This window comes from Phyllobates terribilis, unplaced genomic scaffold (genome assembly GCF_046119375.1).
Source record: "Phyllobates terribilis strain yellow unplaced genomic scaffold, ASM4611937v1 Scaffold_7__3_contigs__length_470593459, whole genome shotgun sequence".
Taxonomy (NCBI): domain Eukaryota; kingdom Metazoa; phylum Chordata; class Amphibia; order Anura; family Dendrobatidae; genus Phyllobates; species Phyllobates terribilis.
Window position 1 is genome coordinate 77,754,671 of NW_027362767.1, and position 27,703 is coordinate 77,782,373.

Consider the following 27,703-nt stretch of genomic DNA (forward strand, 5'->3'; position numbering starts at 1 on the left):
CATGTTGGGGTAGTGAGCTCCAAAAAAATTGGAGAAGCGCAAGAAGAATCCTTACGACAGTGGTGGGAGATGACAAGCAGAGATCAAAGATCTCTCATGGACTGAAGATTACTGGTCAGTAGTTTTGGGAAACTAAAGAGGTTGTCCACTACCGGTCAACCCCATAGGAATGGTCCCAGATTGCTGAATAATGGAGAAAAAAAATGTTTACTTACCTCCGAGACCAAAACCTATCCTCCACTCTCAGCCGTGTGTTCTCCGCCGGTCTACTGGCATAAACAATGGCTGCAGCTGTCCCGTGACAATCGGGGGCAGCTGATCGGCTGCAGCCTTCAAGGAACTGTACATACAACCCAATTTCACCAGTGTGCTGGATCTGATTCTCATCCCTTTTTGATCATTGTATCTATTTTATCATTTATGTGTCATATGTTAATCTCAAATGAAAAAAAAAAATTACTGAAGTTTTACAAGTATCACCCAGCATTAGTCAGTGAAAAAATGGACAGTGCTCTATTTCAAATCAGATGGCATCCATGTTTTTTTTATGGACCCATTTACTCGAATTGGCAAGTTTGATTCATAAATTTGATAAGTCAGATATCTTTTTTTGCATGCCTGTAATCCACTAAGAGAAGATAAAACAAACAAAAAAATAATCATCTTAAAAAGCTCATAGAGTATAATAATTTAAAAAAAGTCTAGAATATGTATATGACACATGTGAATAGGGCCTTAGTTGATGTGCACTGCTGTAATGCTTTGTTTCTTCCTCTCTTTGCTCAGGATTATGGAGTAACATCTTTTCAATAAACCTGATGGATGCCTGGTATGCAGCTGTGAGCTCTGAAAATTTCTGGCACAGATTTACCAGGGATGCTGTGCACGAGCTGGGTGAGTATGTGCTTTTCTATAAAATAAGCATTCAATTTGTTTTCTGATCACACTGAATTAATTGGTTAATAATCTCTTTATATGTAGTCTATGTTTAGCTCTGCCACTGCGCTTATGGCCTCACAAAGTATTGCTGTTGAGTTCTGTATATGCAACTTTTCCATTTTTTTTTATTTTTTAATTGTGTGTTGTTCCCTTTCGGTTAGTTTTCGACCCATTATAAAGTCTTGCAACATGAATGGGGCACCCATCTGTACACCCCACACTCACTCATTAGCAAAGTGTAAAGGCCTGGTTTGGTCATAAAATGCCTTATACCCCTTCGCAACATCCGCCATATGCTTTCTGGCAGGCGTGTGCACCTACAGTATACAGCAAGTTCAGGAGCTGAGGCCGTCCATACAGCATCGGTGCTGGCTCTCTGGAGCTGAGGCCGGTCCATACAGCGCCGGTGCTGGCTCTCTGGAGCTGAGGCCGGTCCATACAGCGCCGGTGCTGACTCTCTGGAGCTGAGGCCGGTCCATACAGCGCTGGTGCTTGCTCTCTGGAGCTGAGGCCAGTCCATACAGCGCCAGTGATGGCTCTCTGGAGCTGAGGCCGGTCCATACAGCGCCGGTGCTCGCTCTCTGGAGCTGAGGCCAGTCCATACAGCGCCAGTGATGGCTCTCTGGAGCTGAGGCCGGTCCATACAGCGTCGGTGCTAGCTCTCTGGAGCTGAGGCCGATCCATACAGAGCCGGTGCTGGCTCTCTGGAGCTGAGGCCGGTCCATACAGCGTCGGTGCTAGCTCTCTGGAGCTGAGGCCGGTCCATACAGCGCCGGTGCTGGCTCTCTGGAGCTGAGGCCAGTCCATACAGCGCCAGTGATGGCTCTCTGGAGCTGAGGCCGGTCCATACAGCGTCGGTGCTAGCTCTCTGGAGCTGAGGCTGGTCCATACAGCGCCGGTGCTGGCTCTCTGGAGCTGAGGCCGGTCCATACAGCGCCGGTGCTGGCTCTCTGGAGCTGAGGCCGGTCCATACGGCGCCGGTGCTGACTCTCTGGAGCTGAGGCCAGTCCATACAGCGCCAGTGATGGCTCTCTGGAGCTGAGGCCGGTCCATACAGCGTCGATGCTAGCTCTTTGGAGCTGAGGCCAGTCCATACAGTGCCGGTGCTGGCTCTCTGGAGCTGAGGCCAGTCCATACACTGCCGGTGCTCGCTCTCTGGAGCTGAGGCCAGTCCATACAGTGCCGATGCTGGCTCTCTGGAGCTGAGGCCAGTCCATACAGCGCCGGTGCTCGCTCTCTGGAACTGAGGCCAGTCCATACAGCGCCGGTGATGGCTCTCTGGAGCTGAGGCCGGTCCATACAGCGTCGGTGCTAGCTCTCTGGAGCTGAGGCTGGTCCATACAGCATCGGTGCTAGCTCTCTGGAGCTGAGGCCAGTCCATACAGTGCCGGTGCTTGCTCTCTGGAGCTGAGGCCAGTCCATACAGCACCGGTGCTCACTCTCTGGAGCTGAGGCCAGTCCATACAGCGCCGGTGCTCGCTCTCTGGAGCTGAGGCCAGTCCATACAGTGCCGGTGCTGGCTCTCTGGAGCTGAGGCCAGTCCATACAGCGCAGGTGCTTGCTCTCTGGAGCTGAGGCCAGTCCATACAGCGCCGGTGATGGCTCTCTGGCGCTGAGGCCAGTTCATACAGCGCCGGTGATGGCTCTCTGGAGCTGAGGCCGGTCCATACAGCACCGGTGCTGGCTCTCTGGAGCTGAGGCCGGTCCATACAGCACCGGTGCTGGCTCTCTGGAGCTGAGGCCAGTCCATACGCCAGGGGTGCTGGCTCTCTGGAGCTGAGGCCGGTCCATACAGCGCTGGCGCTGGCTGTGTTTTACTGAGAGCAACTCCTGAAGTTTAATCCTTTAAATGTCCCTGTCAATGGTGACAGCAGCATTTAAGAGGTTGGAGGGGGGTTAATAAAAAAAATTGAAATACTTTGAAAAATATATAAAAAAAATGATATATGTCAATATATATTAAAATCTAAAAAAAATAAAACCTATTTTGATATTGTCATGCGTGTAAATGCTAGAACTAATAAAATATGTAAAATGTCACAATATTTGTCTTGTGGTGAAAATCAAAATGGTAGAATCACTGTTTTTGGTCACATCACTTCCCCTCTAAAAAAAAAAAAATGGAATGTAGAAAAGCCGTATGGACACCAAAAATAGAACTATAAAAACTGCAACACAATATGCAAAAAACTAGCCCTAATACAAGTCTAGCAACAGATAGATAGATAAATAATTAATTTATGGCGACTGAAGACACATTTCTTTTCTTTGTAGTAGTAAATATATATATGGTCACCATAACCACACTGACCCGTAGAACAAAATTATCAGCTAACTTTTACCATAAAGTCATAAAAACAACAGCAATTTTGTGGTGTATTGACATTTTTGTAGTCGATTATATGGGGGAGTCTTTCAAATTCAACTACAATTTGTTTCACAAAAAAACAAGGCCTCTTACGGCATAGACAGATGGAAAAATATAATGGTTATGGTAGGAGGAAAACAAAAATTAAAATGAAAATTGTCAGTGTTTTCGAGGGCCTAAAGCAGCTTATTGGAAATACGTTTCAAAGAAATAAAAGATAATGTTGAATGTATTCCCTTTGCAAGAAGCAACAATCTACATACTTAATTTATCCATCATACTGACTGTAAATAAAGAGAAAACTGTACAATGTGTTTAGTTTTTTTGTTGTTGTTCTAACAGATGATGATGAAGAAACCTTGAGGAAGAGGAGGTTATCATCGCCAGGACAGAGCACACGTCTTGTTGAACCAACAAGTAAATTCAACCGTACAATCAGAGACATTTTAACTAGTCGTCCTCTTGACGGGGAGCATCACAATTTCACGAAAGGATTGCAGATGCATAAAGAGTATTCCACACATGAAGGATTCTCTACATTTGATGGTAAGTGAATGATATTTCCTTCTACTGAGAATGTATCCAGAAGTAAACTGCTGCGTATAGTCCCATCAGACCTAAATCTTACAAGGGAGCAGGGGTCAGCCGGTTACTCCATCACTACTTGTGTTACTACACCCCTGTTTGTAATGTCATTTATTGTGAAGGATAAAAGTCAAACTGAAATCCTGTGCCCACAGACCTTGGCACAACTCTTCTATATCAGTGCAAATATATGTGTGATGGTCAGACAATTACATTTTTTTTTACCTTCTTATTATTATTGGTGGGTTCATCAAACTTTGCAACTTTTCAAAGCTTTTAACCCCAGAATTTCGGCATAAAACTTTTTGCTGAATTGGGCCCTATATTACACAGTGTTCCAAATTATTATGCAAATAATATTTTCTCAGATTTTCCCAAATTACCTATATGAATTGCAGTCATTGTAATTTTCCAGTCAAATAACTATTAGAGTACAATTGAAAGGTTTTTGTACAATCTGCCTATGATAACAGTATATTTTTTAAAAAATAAACTCAAACTGCACTCAAAATGCATGTTCCAAATTATTATGCACAGCAGAGTTTTCAACCTTTTCATTTTAATAAAGAACAAAAAATGGTCATTTTTGAAATTATAAGCATTAGCAGGTTATTACAAACTGAACTCAAACAGTTTTCAACTCAAAACTTTATTCTAGGTGATGTTACATTTGCACATAGGACCCCTTGTTCGAAAGGAGCTTCTGAACTCTCTCGTCCATTGAATTTGTCAAGTTTTGGATGGTTTCTGCTTTAATTGTTTTGCATGAGGACAGAATACCCTCCCAGAGCTGTTGCTTAGATGTGAACTGCCTCCCGCCATCATAGACACTCCTTTTGATGATGCTCCAGAGGTTCTCAATGGGGTTGAGGTCAGGGGAGCATGGGTGCCACACCATAAGTTTGTCCCCTTTTATGCCCATAGCAGCCAGAGATGCAGATGTGTTATGTGCAGCATGAGACGGGGCATTATCATGTGTATATCCCACATGGTGAACACCGCAAAAAAATGTAAAACAGAATTGCTGTTTTTGTTCATGTCGCCTCAGAAAAAAACAAAAACAAAAGTGATCAAAAAGTTATACAAATACACAAATTGCACAAATATATGAATGAAAACATTATCTTTCAGAACATGATGCAAAAAATATAGATATTTCATTAAGTGATTTCATTGTTAAGTAGTGAAATGTAAAAAAAAACAAAGATATAATGAACTGACCAATACTATGATATTATACATTATTTATCCTGTGGGATGCACACTGTAAGTAAAAAAAGAATACAACAAAATAACAGACTTGCTGGATTTTGCTCATACAGCCTAACATAGACATTAGCGCTACCCGACCGCCCACTGTACATAAACGTCTGCGCTGCCTGGGCTCTGTGCACGCAGACGTTTATAAACTGTCGGCGGTCCCGCAGCGTTCAGTACCCCTGGGGTCCTGCAAGCGCTGTGGTTCTGGTGCAGATTGACAGCTCTGACATGTGACATCATGGGGACCTGATAGGAACGGGTTAACATCATGGGGACCTGATCCAGTCTTCTAGATGCCGCGATCCACAGGGTTTGCCTAGAGTTAGGGTTAGTCTTAGGGTTAGGATTGTGACGGGGTGTGAGACGGCGCAGGCAGAGACAGCAGGTCGATGAAGAATCCAACAACTTTTATTGAGACTGGGAGAATATAACACCAAACTTAGCTGTAGTTCAGTCAGTAACACAGAAAGGGACAAATCCGGGGGCGCCACATGGTAATCCAACACAAAGTACAATGCAACAACAGTCTCAGACTAAGTCATCAAATCCAGCAGGGTGGCAAAACATCACAATCCCACATGACAACTGATCTCCAATGTCCAATAGTCCAACGGATCTCCAATAGTCCTTACATGGCACTAGGATCTGGCCTCAGCACAGGTCCTCGCCTTTCACACAGCACAGCCTCAACTAACTAAAAAACATGTGTCTTATTGTTCTCCTTCTCTTGGGATTAGCCCCCAGGTTGGGCAGAGATACAATCACCCCACCCCCTTTAAACATGTACTTCAGGTAACTCGAAGATTGAGGAATCATCTAGAACTCCAGTCTCCAGCCGGTCTGCAGACTTGTGTATTTAAGGGAAGCCCCATGCAGAGAGGAACAAAGACACACAGGCCCCCACCAGATGCAGGACAGACAATGCTAGTATAGGCCTGAGTCCAGTATGGTCCATGAAAACAGGCTGAGGGGGGACCCTCTGTTACAGCCTAGGATTAGGGTTATCCTTAGGGTTAGGGTTATCCTTAGGGTTATCCTTAGGGTTAGCCTGAGATTAGGGATAGCCTAGGGTTGGGGTTAGGGTTAGCCTTAGGGTTAGGGTTAGCCTAGGCTTAGGGTTAGCCTTAGGGTTAGCCATCAGTCTCGTCAGTTAGTCTTGTCAGTCTCGTCAGTTAGTCTCGTCAGTCTCGTCAGTTAGTCTAGTCAGTCTCGTCAGTGAGTCTCGTCAGTTAGCCTCATCAAAAAATATAAAAACAATAAAATGTTTTTATAAAATGGCCCGTCAGACTTATACTGCAGAGGAGGCGTATTCTCTGTTATATTCTGTCAGTGACGAAAGTACAATATCAGATGGAGATGTGGATTTTGAGGGCTTTAGTAGCGGCGACAGTGAGAGCTCAGAAATGAGCAGTGATTCTGGTCCATCCTCAAACACAAGGACCAGTATAACAAGGGGCAAATAGCGCTACTGGAGAAACGTCTCCAAATCAGGGAACACTGCCCAGTACAAGCACTGTCCCTGCTACTAGTGAATTGCCACATGCAAGTGTACAAGGGGCTTTGCCACATGATCTAGCATTTCCCAGATGGGAGGCTTCGGATTCTGCTGCTCCATTCAGCCCTGATTTCAACGCCACTCCTGGTATAAATGTGGAGGTGGAAGATTTTGGACCAATTAATTTTTTTAATTTGTTTTTTTTCAGACAGCTTGCTAGAGCATATTGTTGTGCAAACAAATTTATACGAGTACCAATTCATCAGCCAAAATCCGCGATCCTATCATGCTAGGGCAAATTTATGGACACCAACTAATGTCCTGGAAATAAAACATTTTTTAGGACTTACATTTGCCATGGGGCTTGTTAAAAACCGAGCATTCGATCCTACCGGTCCAACCGCCCTGTTCAAGCCACCCCTATGTTTTCAGTCGTTCTGCCTAGGACCCGTTATGAAATGCTCATGAGGTTTTGGCATTTTAACGACAATAGTCAATGCCTGCCCAGAAATGCCCCAGAACATGACAGGTTATATAAAATCAGACCCATCATTGAAGATTTGACAAAAAAATTCTTAAGGCTCTACACCCCAATGCAAAACATTTCTTTAGATGAGTCACTTGTATAATTCAAAGGAAGACTGCATCTCAAGAAATTTATCCCATCTAAGAGGGCAAGGTTCGGAATAAAGCTCTATAAAATGTGTGAAAGTTCAACCGGATACACATCCGCTTTTCGCATATATGAGGGGAAAGATAGCCAACTAAACCCACCAGGATGCCCTACTCATCTGGGGACATCTGGAAAATTGTTTGGGAGCTGATAAGTACAATTTTACAAAAAGGCTACAATCTTTATGTGGGCAATTTTTACACCAGTATACCCCTACTTAAAAGTCTGGTTGAACACAACATCGGGGCTTGTGGGACCATCCGTAAAAACCGTCAGGGGTTTCCACAACCATTGGTCAACCAAAAGTTCCAAAAGGGGCAGTCAAGGGCTGTACGCAACGGAGAGCTGCTTGCCCTCAAGTATAGGGATAAGAAGGATATTTTTGTCCTCAGCTTGATCCATACAGATGCCACAAGGGCCACTGTAGAACTAGGATCCACTACTCCAAAGCAAAACCTGTGCCAATCCTTGACTACAACAAACACATGGGGGGTGTGGACCTTACAGACCAGGTTCTACAGCCATATGGGCATACCAGGTATCAAGAAAGTCCTATACCTGGTATAAAAAGTTAGTTATTTGTTTTGGGTAGCCACATGCAATTATTTTGTGTTATTCAAAAAAGCAGGAAATTCAGATACTTTTCTTGATTATCAAGAAAAGGTAATTGAAAATGTTAGCCCTGCTCATCCAATAGAATCTGTGTATGTGAGAAGACTCACTGAGCGACATTTTATGGGACTCATTCCAGCAACAGAAACAAGAAGGAACCCCCAGAAAAGATGCCGTGTATGTACTAAGAGAGGAATGAGGTGTGATACCCGCTACTATTGCCCACAATGCCCATCATTGCCAGCCTTATGCGTCACTGACTGCTTTAAAATCTTCCACACAGAACCAGTTTTTTAAACTGTAAAAATGTATCCCAATTTGTCATTCAAAGATTTGGTTCATTTAGTGAATGACACATTCGAGTAGAGCTCACTTAACAATTTCCAGGGGTAGGAGAGGATGTTCTCCAGAATCTAAACCTTCCACTGCGTGTGTAAAAAAAAAAGTATTTATTTACCTATATTTTTATAGGGGAATTCTTATCAGATGCGATTGATTAAAGAATACATATCACGATATTCTTATAAAAAATGTAGCGATGTATTCTTGGATTGTCCTTAAAAACAACAATTGCAGTAGTTACATAACATGGGTAAAATAGTTGCAAATTGATTGTCCATTTGTCCATAATTAGCTTCATAGTTGAGATTCACCCATCTTTTCCTGGGATCCTGAATGGTAGGTTGCGTCTGTCTGTGTCCAGCACGTGTGTCAGGATGACACCATGTGTCTTCTTGGGCCTACATCGGCAGCTGTTTCCTCAGCCAGCGTAGATCCTTGGACTGAGCTGTGTAATGTAGAATGGAAAGAGCGACTAGCCCCCCTTCATGTATGGGTTATATAGGCTGGTCATACCAGCTGCTGTTCTACTTATGATACTAACTTACACCGAGCTAAAAATACAAGAATAGCACATTGCGATGTCAGCTAAAATGGTCCACGTGCAATCTATGCAATTTATGGGCAATGTATGGCTGCAGAATAAAAAATTAATATCGATAATTAATATTTAACAGCGTGCTTGTTTCTGAAAATCATCCATGGAGTTAAAATGGTCACTAAACCCATAGATGAATTCTCAGAGGGGTGTCCTTTCCAAAATGGGGTCACTTCAGGAGGGATTCTGCTGTTCTGGCACTTAGCAGCTCTGAACAGCAGAATCCACCCTGAAGTGACCCCATTTTGGAAATGACACCCCTCTGGGAATTCATCTATGGGTGTAGTGACCATTTACCTATCTACCTATCTTCCCACCTCTAGATGAATTCATACAAAGGAGTAGATTGTAAATTGCAGTCACTTTTGGCGGGGTTCTGCTGTTCTGGCACCTCAGGGGCTCTGACAATGTGACATGTCACCCAGAAACCATTCCAGCGAAATCTTCTCTCCAATTTGGTACTTCTTCTCTTCTGAGATTTGTGGCTAAAATTCAGTTTCCAACCACATATGGGGTATCGGCGTGCTCAGGAGAAATTGCACAACAAATTTTGGGGTCCATTTTTTCTTGCTGCCCTTGTGAAAATTAAAAATGTGAGGCTAAAATAGCAGTTTTGAGTTAAAAACGTGATTTTTTATTTTCACATCTCAACATTATAAAATTCTGTGAATCCCCTGGGGGTTGAAGGTGCTCGCCACACATCTAGATAAGTTCCTTGGGGGTCTAGTTTCCAAAATGAGGTCACTTGTTGGGAGTTTCCACTGTTTAGGCACATCAGGGGCTCTCCAAACGCAACATGGCGTCCACTATCGATTCCAGCCAATTTTGCATTCCAAAAGTCAAATGGCGCTCCCTACCTTCCAAGCCGTGCCATGTGTCCAAAAAGTGGTTTTGCACCACATATGGGCTATCAGTGTGCTCAGCAGAAATTGCACAACAAATTTTGTGGTCAATTTTTTCCTGTTACCCTTGCGAAAATAAAAAAAAAATAGGGTCTAAGGTAAATTTTTGTGAAAAAAGTTAAATGTTCATTTTTTCCTCCGCGTTGCTTCAGTTCCTGTGAAGCACCTGATGGGTTAATAAACTTCTTGAATGTGGTTTTGAGCACCTTGAGGGGTGTAGTTTTTAGAATAGTGTCACTTTGGGGTATTTTCTGTCATAAAGGCACCTCAAAGTCACTTCAAATGTAATGGGGACCCTAAAACAATGTTTTTGTAAATTTTGTTGTAAAAATTAGAAATCGCTGGTCAACTTTTAACCCTTATAACTTCCTAGCAAAAAAAAAAATTGGTTCCAAAATTGTGCTGATGTGAAGTAGACATATGGGAAATGTTATTTATTTACTATTTCTGTGTGACATATCTCTCTGATTTAAGGGCATGAAAACTCAAAGTTTGAAAATTGCAAAATTTGCTAAATTTTCGCCAAATTTCCAATTTTTTCACAAATAAGCACAAGTCGTATCAAAGAAATTTTACCAATATGATGAAGTACAATATGTCACGATAAAGCATTCTCAGAATCAGTGGGATCCGCTGAAGCGTTCCAGAGTTATTACCTCATAAAGTGACAGTGGTCAGAATTGTAAAATTTGGCCTGGTCACAAAGGTGAAAACAGGCTCGGGTGTGGAGGGGTTAAAATAAAAAGTGATTAAAAAGTTGTTTGTACTCAAAAATGGCACTAATGAAAACTATAGCTTGTCCTGCAAAAAATATGTCCATCGAAAAATGAATAAATTATGAGTCTTACAAAATGGCAAACCCCACCACTCTCAATTTTTTATATATATATACAGTGCCTACAAGTAGTATTCAACCCCCTGCAGATTTAGCTGGTTTGATAAGATGCAAATAAGTTAGAGCCTTCAAACTGCAAACGAGAGTAGGTTTTATGAACAGAAGCATAAATCTTACAAACCAAAAAGTTATGTTGCTCAGTTGAATTTTATTAAATTTTAAACATAAAAGTGTGGGTCAATTATTATTCAACCCCTATGTTTAATATTTTGTGGAATAACCCTTGTTTGCAATTACAGCTAATAATCATCTTTTATAAGACCTGATCAGGCCGGCACAGGTCTGTGGAGTTATCTTGGCCCACTCCTCCATGCAGATCTTCTCCAAGTTATCTATGTTCTTTGGGTGTCTCATGTGGACTTTATTCTTGAGCTCCTTCCACAAGTTTTCAATTGGGTTAAGGTCAGGAGACTGACTAGGCCACTCCAACACCTTGACTTTTTCCCTCTTGAACCAGGCCTTGGTTTTCTTGGCTGTGTGCTTTGGGTCGTTGTCTTGTTGGAAGATGAAATTACGACCCATCTTAAGATCCTTGATGGAGGAGCGGAGGTTCTTGGCCAAAATCTCCAGGTAAGCCGTGCTATCCATCTTCCCATGGATGCTGACCAGATGGCCAGGCCCCTTGGCAGAGAAACAGCCCCACAGCATGATGCTGCCACCACCATGCTTGACTGTAGGGATGGTATTCTTGGGGTCGTATGCAGTGCCATCCAGTCTCCAAACGTCACGTGTGTGGTTGGCACCAAAGATCTCGATCTTGGTCTCATCAGACCATAGAACCTTGAACCAGTCTGTCTCAGAGTCCTCCAAGTGATCATGAGCAAACTGTAGATGAGCCTTGACATGACGCTTTGAAAGTAAAGGTACCTTACGGGCTTGTCTGGAACGGAGACCATTGCGGTGGAGTACGTTACTTATGGTATTGACTGAAACCAATATCCCCACTGCCATGAGATCTTCCCGGAGCTCCTTCCTTGTTGTCCTTGGGTTAGCCTTGACTCTTCGGACAAGCCTGGCCTCGGCACGGGAGGACACTTTCAAAGGCTGTCCAGGCCGTGGAAGGCTAACAGTAGTTCCATAAGCCTTCCACTTACGGATGATGCTCCCAACAATGGAGACAGGTAGGCCCAACTCCTTGGAAAGGGTTTTGTACCCCTTGCCAGCCTTGTGACCCTCCACGATCTTGTCTCTGATGGCCTTGGAATGCTCCTTTGTCTTTCCCATGTTGACCATGTCTGAGTGCTGTTCAGAAGTTTGGGGAGGGTCTTAAATAGTCAGAAAAGGCTGGCAAAAGAGATCTTTAATCCACACATGTGAAGCTCATTATTCTTGGTGCCTGAACTACTTCTTAATACTTTAGGGGGACCAAACAGAATTCTTGTGGTTTGAGGGGTTGAATAATAAATGACACTCTGAATTAACTTTTAACGTTTTTTTAAAAAAACAAAAAAAAAAAACAAAAGTTGCTGCAGTGCATTTCCCACTTCCAGGCTGATCTACAGTACAAATGTCACAATGCCAAGTTAATTCTGCAGGGGGTTGAATACTACTTGTAGGCACTGTATATATATATATATGTATGTGTGTATATATATGTGTGTGTGTATATATATATATATATATATATATATATATATATATATATATATATAACTGGATATTATATCAGCCTGCAGAACAAAGTTGACGTATGCCATACATTTACAAGATGGAGATACCCTTAAATTCCTGTGCAAAGTTCTGTTATGATAGGACACAATAGTCTCTATGTATCTACGTGTGTTGTTTCATCATGTTTGTCTTTGCTCCCAGTATTTTGTATGTTTAGTTTTTTTTCTAAGTAATGCATTGTTCCATTATGATGATGTCAAATAATCTCTGTAATCATTTATTTGTTGTGTTCTGTTGTATCACATCAGTTTTCTTCATCCTGAGCAGAGTTCTGTTCTAATAATCTAAGAATACTGTTTGTCTTGATAAAAAGCTTAGATACCAGTCTCAGCCTCTCACCTAGCCAAATCAGATCTCATACTTTGCACTGATGAGGGGCAACACCCCAAAACACTGTCTGCAAATTGAGATTCTGATTTGGCTTTTATCCTAATTCATATTACAAGGCTCGTTAAAGGGTCGATATTGACTTGTAGGGAAAGTATAAAGATATATATATAAATGTGGGTGAGAAGTCAGTAGGACACCCTCAGGCGGTGACTAATAAAACAAGACAATGGTAATAATGCATAAGCCAACTGGATCATATGTGTTATCCATCTCCACATTAACTATATAATAGATCATAAATATTTATTGTATAATAACACATGATGCTATACCTTTGTGCCCTATGCATGTTTCGCCGTAGCTTCTTCAAAGGGGCGATGGATAGGCCGGAATATTAAAGTGTGTTGCCGATTTGACTTTAATGGAGTTTACTCTGCTATTTAGATACAGAACTGGATAACTCTCCAAACTATCTGACACCGTCTGCTGAAGAGCTTTGCCTTGTAGACAGTGCATACTACATTAATGCCAGCTTTCCTCCTCTGCTCCGGGAAGACCGCAAAGTTGACATTCTACTGTCATTTGACTATGGATTATCAGACAGGTTTAAAGTAAGTAGAGAAGGGCAAACGTTCAATTGCTAGTAAAATCCTTACTGTAGTATTGTAGACCCGTAGAATCCAGATTGTCCCTATGCTGGGGACTCTAACTTTTGTTTATCTCACATTAGATAATTCCTATTTAAGGCACCTCTGTCAAAAGATATGTAAATCTAAATATGGGGAACAGAGCGCACAATATGGTGATACCCTAAAGAGGGATAGTAGGAGAGCGCTGGTTACGCTCACCTGTTGGAATTGTGACAGGCACAACTCCTATGTAGGCATGAAAAAAACAGCTGCAGCCGCCCCATGGATGGTGGATAAATCCTGCAGTAGATCTTGGATAAAGTTGGATGAACACGTATGTGGTCTGCACTGCTGTAGTAACTGAATTCTTCAGAGATGATGATGAGGAAAAGGCTTTTTATTCACAATGCGTTTCAACTCTGTACCGGCATCTTTTTCAAGTACGGCGTTGTTTTTTTCATTTGAAAAAAACGTTGGTACGGCGTTGAAACGCGTTGGGAATAAAAAACCTTTTCCTTATCATCATCTCTGAAGAATTTATTTACTCCAGCAGCGCAGCCCACTTACGTGTTCTGTCAAAAGATAAAAACATTTTAAACAAGGGCAACTTGCACATAATGTTATTTTCAGATGCATGCCAGCAGTCTACAGCTGCCCTTTTCTTATAAAATCTGGTGGTTGTAATTTCCCATATAACCACATTGGGCATCATCTAGTACATGACCTATTGGAAAAGTGGAGTCTTCATCTGAAGAGTGGGAGCATTAGGGTGGCTTTCACATTGCGTTCTTGCCCACGTTCATTGGTCCCATTGGTTCTTGCGTCCGAACCCCCCGAAAATGGGATATGTGCATATGCGCCAACGGGGACATAGACTATAATGGTGCCGACAGTTTATGTGCGCTCTGTTGTGCATTATTTTTGGGCGTATACGCTTACTGGAGGCTGACACTCGGACACTCTCTACTACATCTGAGTGTCCGTCTCCAGAATACTTATACGCCCAAAAATTATGCACGTCAGAGCGCACGTAGCACTGCCAGCACAATTATAGTCTATGGCCCCGTCAGTGAATACGCCTGAATCCGATTTTGCGGGGGGTTTTGGACGCAAGCCCAGATGTGGGCAAGAATGCAGTGTGAGAAGGGCCTTGGCAATTTCAATAAGAAATGACAGAAGCATGTAGCTGACATGATGAATAGTATGTGACCAGCATTTCTTTATTATTATATAGACTTCAAATTCCTTTCATTTCAGTCTGTGCAACGGACCAAGGAGTACTGCAGGGATCAGAATCTCTGCTTTCCAAATGTAGAAGTGTGTGAGGAGGACAAAGCGAATCCAAAGGAGTGTTACGTCTTCCAGAGCTGTGGAAACCCCAAGTGTCCCACTATTGTGCATTTTCCTCTAGTAAATGACACATTCAAGCAATTTAAACACCCAGGTAAGTGACTTTGGCTCCATGAATACATATCTGTGATATTCCTTGAAAAAAAAAAAAAAAAAGGTGTACAGCTGGTTCATTAGCTAAATCAGATGTAGGAAGCCTCATATCAAACGAGTCTCCGGTTATTTGTCTTAGGAAGAGTCCTATTCTTTAACAGCTACAATCTATAATGTCCCAGTAAAGTGAAGCAGGCCCAGAGACTGCTTGCCTAAATGGTTTAGTTTCACAAGGGTTTTACCATTTTGGAGTGATATAGAGAGGGACAAGGTGTTACTGGACAACCCTACTTAATGTTGAAAAAACATGGAGCTTAAAAGAAATCAGTCAGTAAATTTTTGCTATGTAACCTGAGAATAGCATGATTCCAGTGATGTATCACTTCAGGCAGTTTCAGTAAAATCAGTGTTTTATTAGCAGGAGATGATTAGAGGACTAGTTGTCTCATGCCGTGTAGTCCTCCTGTTCTGTGTAACCCTGCCCACACCATGGATTGGCAGCTTTTTGTGTACACTGTGCATAGGCAGAAAGCTGCCAATCAGGGTCGGGGGGTGGAGTTACACAGAGCAGGAGGACTACATGACACAAGACAACTAGACTTGTAATGATAATCTCTTGTTGACAAAACATTGATTTTATTGAAACTGTAACAAGCAGACCAGTAAGTGACACATTGCTGGAATCAGGGTCTACTTTATGCTGCTCAAAAATTACATAGCAAAAATCTACTGACAGATTCCCTTTAAAAGGATTGCTCAACTACTTTTACATTGATGACCTATTATTTAGATAGGTAATGAAAATCGGATCAGCCCGGGTTTCGGCACCCCCATTTTTCAGCTTATCTCTGTGCACAGCTACCATCAACTATTTATCATCTGGCTGCTGCACATTTATCGAAATTCAAATGAATAGTGGATCTGCAGTACCCAGCCACTCCCCAGTGGAGGAAATTCCCATAAGTATTGGAATATCTACTTTTATTTTTTTCACAGGGGTTAAACGGCTAACCGATCAAGAAAAAGAAGAAGGAATAGTTCAGTTGGATGGCAGGTCGCCTTACAGGCTGCTTAACCCAACGTACAGTACGGAAGAGTTTTACAAACTGATCAATCTCACAGAGTACAATGTGGAGAATAACGAGAATATAATCCTGCAAGCATTGCATGAGGCCATTACATGCAAGCAGACATGTAAGCCCAGAGTTTAGGAAATGCAGTAAATGAAGGTTACTTGTAGTTTTCCAAAGATCCCCAAGATTTCGAGTTATCCACAGATCCTGAGAATTGGGTTCCTGTATCCTGTTTATATGGAGTGGCAGCCGAGTTGGTCCATTCTGAAGTCTATGGGACTGGCGGAAAACGCTGTACGCCTGTAGAGAGACGATAGGTTTTGAATCTGGGAAAGTGTGTATAATGTTAGATCCACATGGGGGAAAAAAATGCTTTGGGTGTTGCTGCAAATCTGCAGCAATATATATATGAGATACCCGCAGATTTCACCTTATTCACTACAAGGAGTGAAATCAACAGAATAAATTGCTGCAGATTAAAAAGTAACAGAATGGGTCAATTAACATGAGGATATTTTATTTTTTGTAAAATCTCATTGACTTTGCTGGTAAATACTGCATATTTCCTGTTCTGGAACATCTGCAGCTAGTCTGCCCCATGTGAACATATACTATAAAGAAATGTTTTTTGTATTTTTTTTTTTAAATAAAATGTTACTACCTTTGTTGATAAACTGTTCATATGTGTATTTTTTGGACCCGTAAAATTTGACAAATTAAATATCTGTTTGTACATGCAAACAAGTGATTAATTTATAACAATCTTCACTGTCTACTCTATTAACGGTGTTTTTTTTCCTATGTGTCCTAGGTTAATTTATAGGTGGTGTTATATTCTTAATCAACATAAAAATATTTGTTGAAAGACTTAAAGGGATTGTCCTTTTTTTCTCCAATCCCCTCCACGACAGCACCACCTGGAGGTTGCCTCCACATCCTAATTAGGGACAGGAAACACAAGAGGTTAAATAGCCCTTCCCCTATACTATCCCCAGTGTTTTCCTGTCCCTATGGGATGAAGAGGTTCTTAGGGTAGCTGTGGCTGGCCAGCTGTGCCCTAATAACATACCTGAGCCGGGCTGCAGGGATTGAGCGCCTCTGGCCTTCCTCCCCTGTTAGCTCCCATTCCCTCCGGATCTGGACCTCCCCACTCTCCTGTGCCTTCGGGTAAAGCTGAGTGGGTGGTGGGCTGGGGGTCTCCTGTAGCGCCCCAGCCTGTGGATTGTCCTCTGTCCTCCATGGCAGCGTCCGGCGCGCATGCAGGACGCACCGGAAGTACGCGGTATTCGGCCGGCGACGTCACTTCCGGTTTGCGTTCCACAGTGGAACGCATGGTGCCGCGGCGGGAAATTTGAAACTGCAGTTTTTCCCTAAAATGGAGGAAAACTTCCACCTGATTGGTGGGAGTCGGCGCTGGATCTCGGTTCCTTCTTTAAGAGGCCCAGATGAGAAGACACCGATAAGGTAGGACAGAAAATGTCTGTATCTATGGCAGGTGTTGTCTCAAAGCCTGCATCTTCAGAGCCCGGCGCAAACCCAGCCCCAGTAAGTACTCCTGGGATACGTTATTCCCCACTCTATTGAGCAGGATCCAAAAAGTTTAAATACATCTTCCCTTCTAATTTTAGGGAGACGAGGATCCTGCACTGAAAGTGGGTGAAAGTACTACAATACGCAAATGTGCCATTTGTAGAAAAAAAGCTTACCTCAGGCCATAAGAAACCCCTGTGCCAGAGATGTATGGAGAATATTGTGAAAGAGGAACAGCCGTCCCTTATGGAAGAAGTTAGGGGAATGGTCCGGCAGGAAATACAGTCCTCACTAGCTTCCTTCTCACAGTCCTTCCAGCAAGCAAGGTCTGAGGGTCCTCCCCCGGCTAAAAAGAGGAAGTATCCAGTCAGGGATACTTCAGACTCAGAGGAAAATATTTCTATGGAAGAGTTTGAAGAGGGTGACCTGAGTGCAGATCAGGGAAGTGAGGAGGACAAAAAGTACTATTTTTCATCTGAAAATATGGAAGAGTTGTTATTGCAAGTGAGGGACACTATGCAGTTGGAGAAAGAGAAGGAAATCCATACAATCCAGGATGAGATGTTTGGGGGCTTGAAGTCGAAGAAAAAGCTAGTGTTCCCAATGCACGACAATATCCGTAGTCTCATCATGGATGAATGGGAGTTTCTGGAAAAAAGGATAAATATTGCTGGAGAAATGAATGTACATTCCTGATAGATGAGAGTATGACTAAAGCATGGTCAGAGATTCCAAAAGTAGATGTTCAAGTTGCGAGGGTGGCGAAAAAGACGACCCTTCCATTTGAAGATTCCTTCCAACTAAAGGATCCAATGGAGAGGAAGATGGACAGCCTGTTGAGGAAGATATGGGAAACATCTGCAGCTTCCCTGAGGACAAATATCGCCTCGACTTGTGTAGCACGATCCATGTTTCTCTGGTTACAGCAATTAGAGGAGCATTTCTGGAAAGTTACTTCTAGGGAGGACCTTCTTGCATCTCTTCCCCTACTGCAGAAAGCCACAGGATTCTTAGCGGATGCCTCCGCAGAGTCTGTTAGAATTGCAGCAAAATCGGAAGTACTATCCAATTCCACGAGAAGGGCTTTATGGCTGAAGATGTGTAGCGGAGATAATGTGTGAAAATCAAAGCTTTGTTCCATCTCGTTTAAAGGAGAATATATGTTTGGTTCGGCCTTGGATGAGCTATTAGAAAAAGCTTCGGACAAGAAAAAATCTTTACCAGAGCCAAAAGTACCATAAAACTTTAGGAATAGGTCATTTCTTCCATCTCAGCAACACCAACAGCAATCGTTTCACTATAGAGGCAAAGGAAAATCCTGTCGCTGGTCTTACCCCAAAGGTGGAAGAGGGAAGAATATTTTTCAAAACTCAAGACAAGACAGACAATGACGCCAGGAAGGTGGGAGGCAGGATTGCAAGTTTCCTTCCACAGTGGCGGCTAATATCAACAGACAGAAAGATACTGGAGATAGTGGAAACAGGAGTCAAAATCGACTTTGCTGCTTACCCACCAAGAAGAGTAGAGATAACAGTCTTGTCTTCCAAAAGATTGCAGAAAGTCCTAATATCAGATCTTCAGGATTTACAAAACGCAGGAGTAATATCAAAAGTTCCTGGCAGAGAACGAGGAGAAGGTCACTATTCTTGAATATTCTTGTTAAAAGAGGCATCAGGTGCCTACAGGATAATTTTCAATCTGAAACGTCTCAACCAATATGTAAAATACAGAAGGTTCATGATGGAATCTTTAAAGTCCACAATTCCACTGATTGGGGAAGATTTTGTGATGGCAACAATAGACCTGCAAGAGGCGTACTATCATGTGCCAATTCATCCTTCTTACAGGAAGTTCCTCAGATTTGCTGTAAGTCAAAATCAAAGAATACATAATTTTCAGTTCAACGTGCTTCCCTTCAGGATTTCGTCGGCTCCCCGCTTGTTCACGAAGCTCATGGCGGAAGTGGTGGCCTTTGTAAGAAGACGGGATATCAGTATCGTTCCATATTTGGACGATTTTTTAATAATAGCTCCCTCAGTCCCAATATTTAAGGAGCACCTCCAGATGGCTCTTCATACTATGGAATCATTGGGATGGCTGATAAATCGCGACAAGTCAGATCTACTTCCCTCCACCACGAAGACCTTTTTGGGGATTCTTCTAGATTCCCAGCAGCAGGCCTCGTTTTTGCCAAGGCAAAAGCAAATTCAGCTGAGGTCAAAAGTCTGTGCACTAATGAACCAGAACAAGGTACAATAAGATTCGCCATGTCCGTCCTGGGGACCATGACCTCCTCTATTCAAGCGGTACCTTGGGCTCAAGCACATACAAGGGTTCTCTAGAGCTTCATCCTTTCCCACTGGGACAGATCTCTAAGTTCCCTCACCAGCAGGATTCATCTTCATCTACCAGAGCAGGTGAAAGTATCTTTAAGATGGTGGCTTTGTCCGAGAAATCTGGAAAAGGTAACAGTATGGTTTCAGCATCCATTTGTGTCAGTCAAGACAGACGCCAGCAAGAGGGGATGGGGAGCCGTAGTGTCCCAGGTGGCCTTTCAGGGAATTTGGTCTCAAGAAATTGTGGATCAGTCCTCAAACTTAAGAAAATGGAAAGCGGTGGAAGAGACCTTTCTGGCAGCCGAGTCCCTACTCCAGGGGTCGCATGTCAGAATATACTCGGACAATATGACAACGATAGCCCACCTGAGACATCAGGGAAGCACAAGGAACAGAAACCTGCAGTTAATCTCAGCAAGGATCTTTCGCTGGGAAGAGCTTCATCTCCTATCCCTGTCGGCTCTGCATCTGAAGGGCTCCGACAATTATCAGGCAGATTTATTAAGCAGAAGGGAAATTCATCCAGGGGAATGGAGTCTGAACTGGAAGATATTCCACATGGTTGTACAGATGCGGAAATCCAGAAGTAGATCTGTTCACAAACCACGAGAATGCAAAAGTAAAAACCTTTTTCTCCCTGGACCCAAAGGATCTGGCAGCGGGGATAGACGCTTTTGCTCATCCTTGGAATGTCAGACTCGCATATGCGTTTCCCCCAATTCCATTGTTACCAAGGACTTTACAAAAAATCAGGGCCGAAAGGGTAAAAACAATCCTCATAGCTCCGATGTGGCCCAAAAGGGCATGGTTCGGAATATTGAACAGTTTGAAGGTGGCAGATCCGTCGATTCTTCCTCAGATACACGATCTTTTGCATCGGGTTCCGATCTACCGACCCCTCAAAATCTCTCCTTAGCAGCCTGGCTTCTGAAGCCACCATCCTGAAAGCCAGAGGCTTTTCAGAGGAGGTGATCCATACACTGCAGAAAAGCAGGAAGGAGGTCACGAACTCCATTTATGGAAAGATCTGGAAGGCTTTCAAGCTGTGGTATGACCCTCATACACTAGATCCCTTTCAGCCGAATATATGTAAGTGTAGCGCCCCGAGGACTTGGTCGCTACAGAGGTATTGCACCTCATCCAGAGGTGTGATATCCCACTCCCGGGTAAGGATGGAGTATGGATCAAGGCTCAGTAGGCTGCATACAGCACACACACCCCATTTCCGAGGGACAGCTCAACGGTGCTCCCACTAGACAGAAGTGCAGGCACGACAGCATCTGTCCCTGGCTGGAGTGGGGAGGGGGGTGGAACACCCAGTGCTGTAGGGGCAGATAGGGGTTGGTTTCTGAGCATAGGTAGGAGCCCATTGGTTGCTAGTCACCTGGGCTCATGGTCAGAGGGAGGTATAAAAGGTGGGCACCATCTTAGAACAGTGTTCAGTCTGAGAGAGGAAGTGACAGAGCAGGGCCTCTGTGGAGCTCTGCTCCGGAGGCGGGTCTAGCCTGTCAGGCCAGAGCAAGCAGAAAAGACAGGAAAGGAAAGGAAACAAGACCAGAACAGAAGTAACAAGTGAAACAGAAAGGCTCAGGAACGAGAAGGAAGAGAGAACCCTAAGGACCCAGGAGACAGCGGGTGACGGGTTGGCAGAACAGGGTACCGGATCCCAGATTGGTGGAAGCAAATCATCTTCAGCCAAGAACCGGAGGTCGTGACCAGCCCTTGGTGCGACCCCTCGCTACACCTTGATAGGAAGGCATACCATATAGGGTCAGGGACTTGGGCACGTAGCCCTCCCGAGAGAAGGCCCGCAGGAGCTGGACATAAGCTTGGTCACTGGTGGGGCACGAGCCCGAGGAAGGATGGAAAGGAGCTTTGAGACATACTCCAGAAAGACCTGGTAGTTGACCGAGTCCCCTGCCTGGTGGACGCAGCACGGCTCGGGTGGTCACTGCTTCGCGAGAGTGACCTGGAGAATACAAACTGTGAGTAAAGGACATTGGATTGCAACACGTTGTCTGTGACTTCTTGCTCCTCCGGCACTATTGGTATTGGGACTATCTGCACTATCACCCCCACCATTCACACTAACTGCCCTGGGGCTGCACTCTTCCCGTGGGGAGTCACACTACCTAAGCTGCATATACCATCAGCCCCAGCGGTCTGCCTTGCAGCGGCGGTCCGCACTGACCGCAATCCACGGGTGGCGTAGTCGGACAATATAACACTATTAAGACTGCCACTGATTTGACCACCCTGGGCACGGACCGGGTCAACGCCACGGAGACTACAACCCCCAGCGATCCGGCTCCGGGTATTCCCCCGCACACACGTGCACGCACGACACAGGCCCAGGGGGCGCGTCATAAGATTCTGGATTTTTTGCAAAACGGTCTGTCTAAAGGATTAAGACCAGGCTCTCTTAAGGTCCAGATCTCGGCCCTAAGCTCCTATTTTGATACTGACTTGGCCCAAAACAGATGGATTAGGAGATTCATGACGGCTGCATCACAAATGAACTCGACGAGAGCAAGAAATGTTCCTCCTTGGGATCTCAATACGGTTCTTAAAGGTCTTACCATGCAACCTTTCGAGCCAATATCTGAGTCTTAAATAGACAAGCTGTCATGGAAAGCAGCATTGTTGATAGCCCTGACTACAGCCAGGAGAGTGGGGGAAATTCAAGCACTTTCCATCAGAGAGCCTTACTTTCGTGTTTTGGAAGACAGAATCATCCTCCAGTTGGAGACTTCATTTCTTCCCAAAGTTTCATCTGAATTCCATATGCCTCAGCCTATAACCCTTCCATCCTTTTGTCAGAATCCATCAAATAGCAGGGAAGAGGAGTTCCACTAGACTATCATCTTCTACTTAAGTCAGACTGAGTCCTGGAGAAAGGATCAGAACCTATTTGTGCAATATGGAGGCCCCAACAAAGGGAAGAAAATCTCCAAAAACTCGCTGGCAAATTGGATTAAAAAAACGATTTGTGAGGCATACAAAAATCAAGATTTACTTCCTCCAGAATCCTTGAAAGCTCATTCCACTAGAGCTATGTCTGTCTCCTGGGCTGAAAAGGCTAGCGCTCCGTCGAGCAGATTTGCAGGGCGGCTACATGGTCATCCGTCCATACCTTTATTTGACATTACATCCAATCTATAATGTTTAGCAGAGATCTAGCATTTGGAAGGAAAGTTCTTCAGGCGGTTGTCCCTCCCTAAAATTCATTCTTTGGTATTGCTCCAGGTGGTGCTGTCGTGGAGGGGATTGGACAAAATAGAATTAGTCTTACCGGTAATTCGGTTTCTAAGACCCTCCACGACAGCACGGGTAATTCCCTCCCTTTCTTATGAGAAATACTCCTTAGTGTTAATAAAATGTTATTGAAGCATTCATCTTGTGTGGTCCTTTGAAAACACTGGGGATAATGTAGGGGAGCGGCTATTTAACCTCTTGTGTTTCCTGTCCCTAATTAGGATGGGGAGGCAACCTCCAGGTGGTGCTGTCGTGGAGGGTCTTAGAAACCGAATTACCGGTAATTCTATTTTCAGAATATATTGGTTCCAGGGTGCAGTTTTGTATAAAAAAAAACTACTTTACTCAGGGTCCAATGGTGAATCTCTGCTGCTGCTTCTGTCTGCTTCTGTCTTCAGTTCTGACGTTATGTTGACAGCCATGGGGAGCTCTGCAACTGAGGCATTCTGTTCACACTGGTAGATCCGTTGAACTCACTGATTTGCTATCGAGGCGACATCAGCGCCAATGCCAGACATCACGAGCAGCGGTGAAGACTCAATAGTGGACCCTGGTTTGTTTTTTATACCAAACTGCACCCGGAGACCAATATTGCTTGAAAGTGGACAACCCCTTTGGTATTCCCATCTCCAAGATCCTATCCTAATATGTATGAGGTGTAAGAATAATAATATTAGCAAATACTTCCAAATAGAAATGTAGTATAGTTCTTTTGATTCACTATGTCTCTTTCCCCTGGTAAGCAGGCATTGCAGGACCTTAGATATCCATGATTATGACCACTCATAGTGACAGTTAGCTAGTTGCTAGTGGTCGTAACCATGGATATCTAAGGTCCTGCAATGCCCGCACATGAGGAAAGAGACATAGTGAATCAGAAGAACTATACTTCATTTCCAATAGGTGTAAAAATAATAATATTATTAGCAAATACCTCCAATTACATATTAGGATGGGATCTTGGAGATAGAAATACTCTTTTAACTAAATTGCCTCCTGCAGATACTGGCAGACCATTCTCATTATAATCATATGATGATCTATTTCTGCAAACATAGCTGTGCAATATGTTGTGGTCATTTACAATTCAAAGTAAAGTCAGTGTTTGCATTGTTTAGCTGAAAAGATTTGTTTTTTTCTTTTTTAGATATTTTTAACTATTGTGCTATTTTAATAATGGATGGATGATTGATGTCTTATGTATATTTGGTTGCAGTCTAAATCAGTATACTGTTGGGTTGGATTTCACGTATACTCTGTGAATGGTGTGAACCATAAAATGCTACAAACCACAAAAAAAAAGCCAAGCAGAGCTTTACGACTTCCAAATATAAAATAAATTAGCTGTCAGAGATCACTCTTATCTAGAAAGCCAATGGATGTATGTATTAGAATTGCATTATTATTATTACTATCTAGCAATACGCTAGGATAGTAACTAGACTTGAGTGAAGATTCCCTCTGTCCTGGTCCGACATCTTGAGCACCTCTTACTTGGCTCTGTGACGTCATGACGTAGCTGGGACTGGTACATGCGCGAGACGCCTAGGATGTCAGTCACAGAAGTGTCAACTTCTGGTCTGGCTTTAATGAAGGGCTTGAGTAGATCTTGGACCAAAGCTTCACTCTACCAGCGACAATTGGGTTAGAGCTATGCGTCATCTTAGGTTGCACGTCTAAAGATCGCTCAAGTTAATGGAGTCCAATTGCAACGCAGTGGTTACTGCACCAAGGTAGTTGCTAAAAAAAAGTAATATTGGGTCAGATTTTTTTTCTTTCTATGCCTTGCTTGTTGTTGCAGTTCAACAGCATTGAGACACAATTCACTTGTATTGTAGCAACACATAGCGATCTTTGGTCATGAGACCTGTTTTGTGGGCAAAGTCGCAGTGTAGCCCCAGCATGCGTGTAAAGGTAAAATAGACATTACATTTGTGTCTTGTGTAATGTAACATTCCTTGACTGTTATGTTATATTACTTTAGTAAACATTATTTATTTAGAGAAAATATTGTTTTTTATTTTCTAATGTGTATGTGTATATGTACACATACTTGCAAGCAGACATGTATACATACAGTACATGTAGGCAGTCATACATACTTTCAGATAGAATGGCACATATATGTACATACATACATTGTATATACATACATGCATTCAAACAGAATGTTAGAGTTGGAAGGGACCTCCAGGGTGCTCGTGTCCTGCTCAATGCAGGATTCACTAAACCATCTCAGATGTCTGTCCAGCCTCTGTGTGAAGACTTCCATTGAAGGAGATCTCACCACCTTTCGTGGCAGCCTGTTACACTCATTGATCACCCTAACTGTCAAAAAGTGTTTTCTAATTTCTAATATGAATCTTCTCCCTTTCAGTTTCATCCCATTACTTCTCATGTTTCCATGTGCAAATTGGAATAAGGATAATTCCTCTACACCGTGACATCCCTTGAGATACTTGTAGACCGCTATTAAGTCTCCTCTCAGTCTTCCCCTTTGCAAGCTAAAATATTTCCAAATCCTCTAACCATTCCTCATAGGACATAGTTTGCAGTCCGCTCACCATCCTGGTCGCTCTTCTCTGAACTTGCTCCTGCTTTTTCATGTCTTTTTTTTAAGATGTCGTGCCCAGAACTGGACACAGTATTCCAGATGAGGTCTGACCAAACAGTAGTAGAGGGGGATAATTACTTCACATGATCTAGACTCTATGCTTCTCTTTATACATCCCAGAATTGTTTTTGCCGTTTTTGCTGTTGCATCACACTGTTGACTCATGTGCAGTCTGTAATCTATTTAGTATACCCAAGTCTTTTTCACATGTACTGTTGCTTAGCTCTATTCCTCACATTCTGTAAATGATTTTTTCATTTTTCTTGCCCAGATGTAGGACTTTGGTTTTTAACTGGGAGAAATGCATTCTGTTAGTTGCTGCCCATAGTTTCAAAGATCTAAACAAACTGTAAGAGAGGTACACACACATACAAGCAAACCCACACAAATATATATTTATTATACCAAAAAGCCAGCCCAATTTACAATAAGGGGTAACAGAGACAAGATAAACAACTTATAAAGAAAGATGACCCCCAGAAGAAGTTGGGTTGAAACGCATTTCGGCGTGTGAGGTGGAGGTTGATGCAATGATGTGTTAGGAGAGGTTAGTATGGTACTTTATATATGTATTTCATGATTAGAAACTAATATTAGACTGCTTTTAATAGTGTTACTACATTCCCTGCCCCCTAGCTATTTTGGTTTTATTACATACATCTTGGTTTAACGAGTATACTGTCATCTGTTGTTTGATTATGGTAATGCATTGAATCTAATTGTATGATTTTAATTATACCAACCTCCCTCCTCTTTTCTGTTTTTATACTTTTTTCTGTTATATCTTTTGTCATTTCAAATAACCTATAAAGAAATTACTCAAAATAAATGAATTAACAAAATGTGTTCATGGTTTATTATACATACAGGCAGACATTCTATGTATTTGGCAGACAGCCATGTATTCAGGCACAAAAACAGATGGTACATTAAAAGAGGGTACACATATGTAAAATAAGACGTACAGTATGGTATGATGGTACATAAGGGGGTACACTCAAGGGGTACTCATGTGGGTAAAAATGGGGTACACTGTGCCATGAAGGTAATTAAGGGGTACAGCATGGCTATATATATGTATATATATATATAGATATATATATATATATATATCTATATATAGATATATATATATGAACATTTAGTTCTGATTTACGGAATGGCTAACCAGGAAAGTTACACTACAGTGTACACTAAGGGATACACGTTATTCATGTTGGTAAAAAGGGGGTACAGCATGGCATGATGGTACATAAGGGGTACACGGGTACACTGTGCCATGATGGTACATAAGAGGTTCACTCAAGGGGTGCACTGACATGTTGGTAAAAGGGGTACAGCATGGCATGATGGTATACTAAGGGGGGTACACATTATTCATGATAGTAAAAAGGGGTTATAGTGTGGCATGATGGTACATAAGGGGGTACACTCTCATGTTGGTAAAATGGGGGTACAATATGCCATGAAGGTACATAATGGCGTACAGCTTGGCATGTTTGTACACTAAGGGGGTACTTTGTCATATTGGTAAAAAGGGGTACAACATGGCATGATGGTACATAACGGGGTACAGCATGGCATGATGGTACATAATGGTACACTGTGCCATGATAGTACAAAAGAGGTTCACTCAAGGGGTACACTGACATGTTGGTAAAAGGGGTACGGCATGGCATGATGGTACACTAAGGGGGTACATTCATGTTGGTAAAAAGGTGTGACATGATGGTATATAAGGGTTCACTCAAGGGGTACACTGTCATGTTGGAAAGAAAGGGGGTACAGCATGGCATGTTTATACACTAAGGGGGTACACTGTGCCATGAGGGTACATAAGGGAGTACACTATCATGTTAATAAAAAGGGGTACAGCACGGCATGATGGTACAATAAGGGGGTACATATGCTCCTACACATATTCCCTCCCTGAGCAGATATTTTCCAAAACGGGAGAAATTTTGAAAAAGTCAGAAAATCAACCAAAAATGACTAAGTATCAAGGACTCTTTATGCAAAACACTCTGGAACCATCATATGATTTTAAATAAGGGGTTCACTCAAGGTGTACACTGTCATGTTAGCAAAAAGGGGGTACTTTGTGCCATGATGGTACATAATTGGGTACACTGTGCCATGATGGTACATAAGAGGTT

At 42.9% G+C, this 27,703-nt stretch overlaps 1 protein-coding gene across 3 annotated transcripts in view; it reads left to right on the forward strand.

Annotated features, from left to right (window-relative positions):
* Positions 1 to 16,615, forward strand: part of LOC141153736 (cytosolic phospholipase A2 delta-like) — a 60,624-nt gene extending 44,009 nt beyond the window's left edge. For 2 of the 3 annotated variants that reach the window (XM_073638832.1, XM_073638833.1), the window contains 5 exons: positions 787 to 894; positions 3,650 to 3,853; positions 13,112 to 13,278; positions 14,554 to 14,740; positions 15,736 to 16,614. In XM_073638832.1, coding sequence (XP_073494933.1) covers positions 787 to 894; positions 3,650 to 3,853; positions 13,112 to 13,278; positions 14,554 to 14,740; positions 15,736 to 15,950 — 881 coding nt within the window. In that variant the 3' untranslated portion in view covers positions 15,951 to 16,614. Of the gene's footprint in view, positions 1 to 786; positions 895 to 3,649; positions 3,854 to 13,111; positions 13,279 to 14,553; positions 14,741 to 15,735 lie in introns of all 3 variants that reach the window. The other variant, XM_073638831.1, reaches the window with a different exon arrangement.
* Positions 16,616 to 27,703: the final 11,088 nt, after the last annotated feature.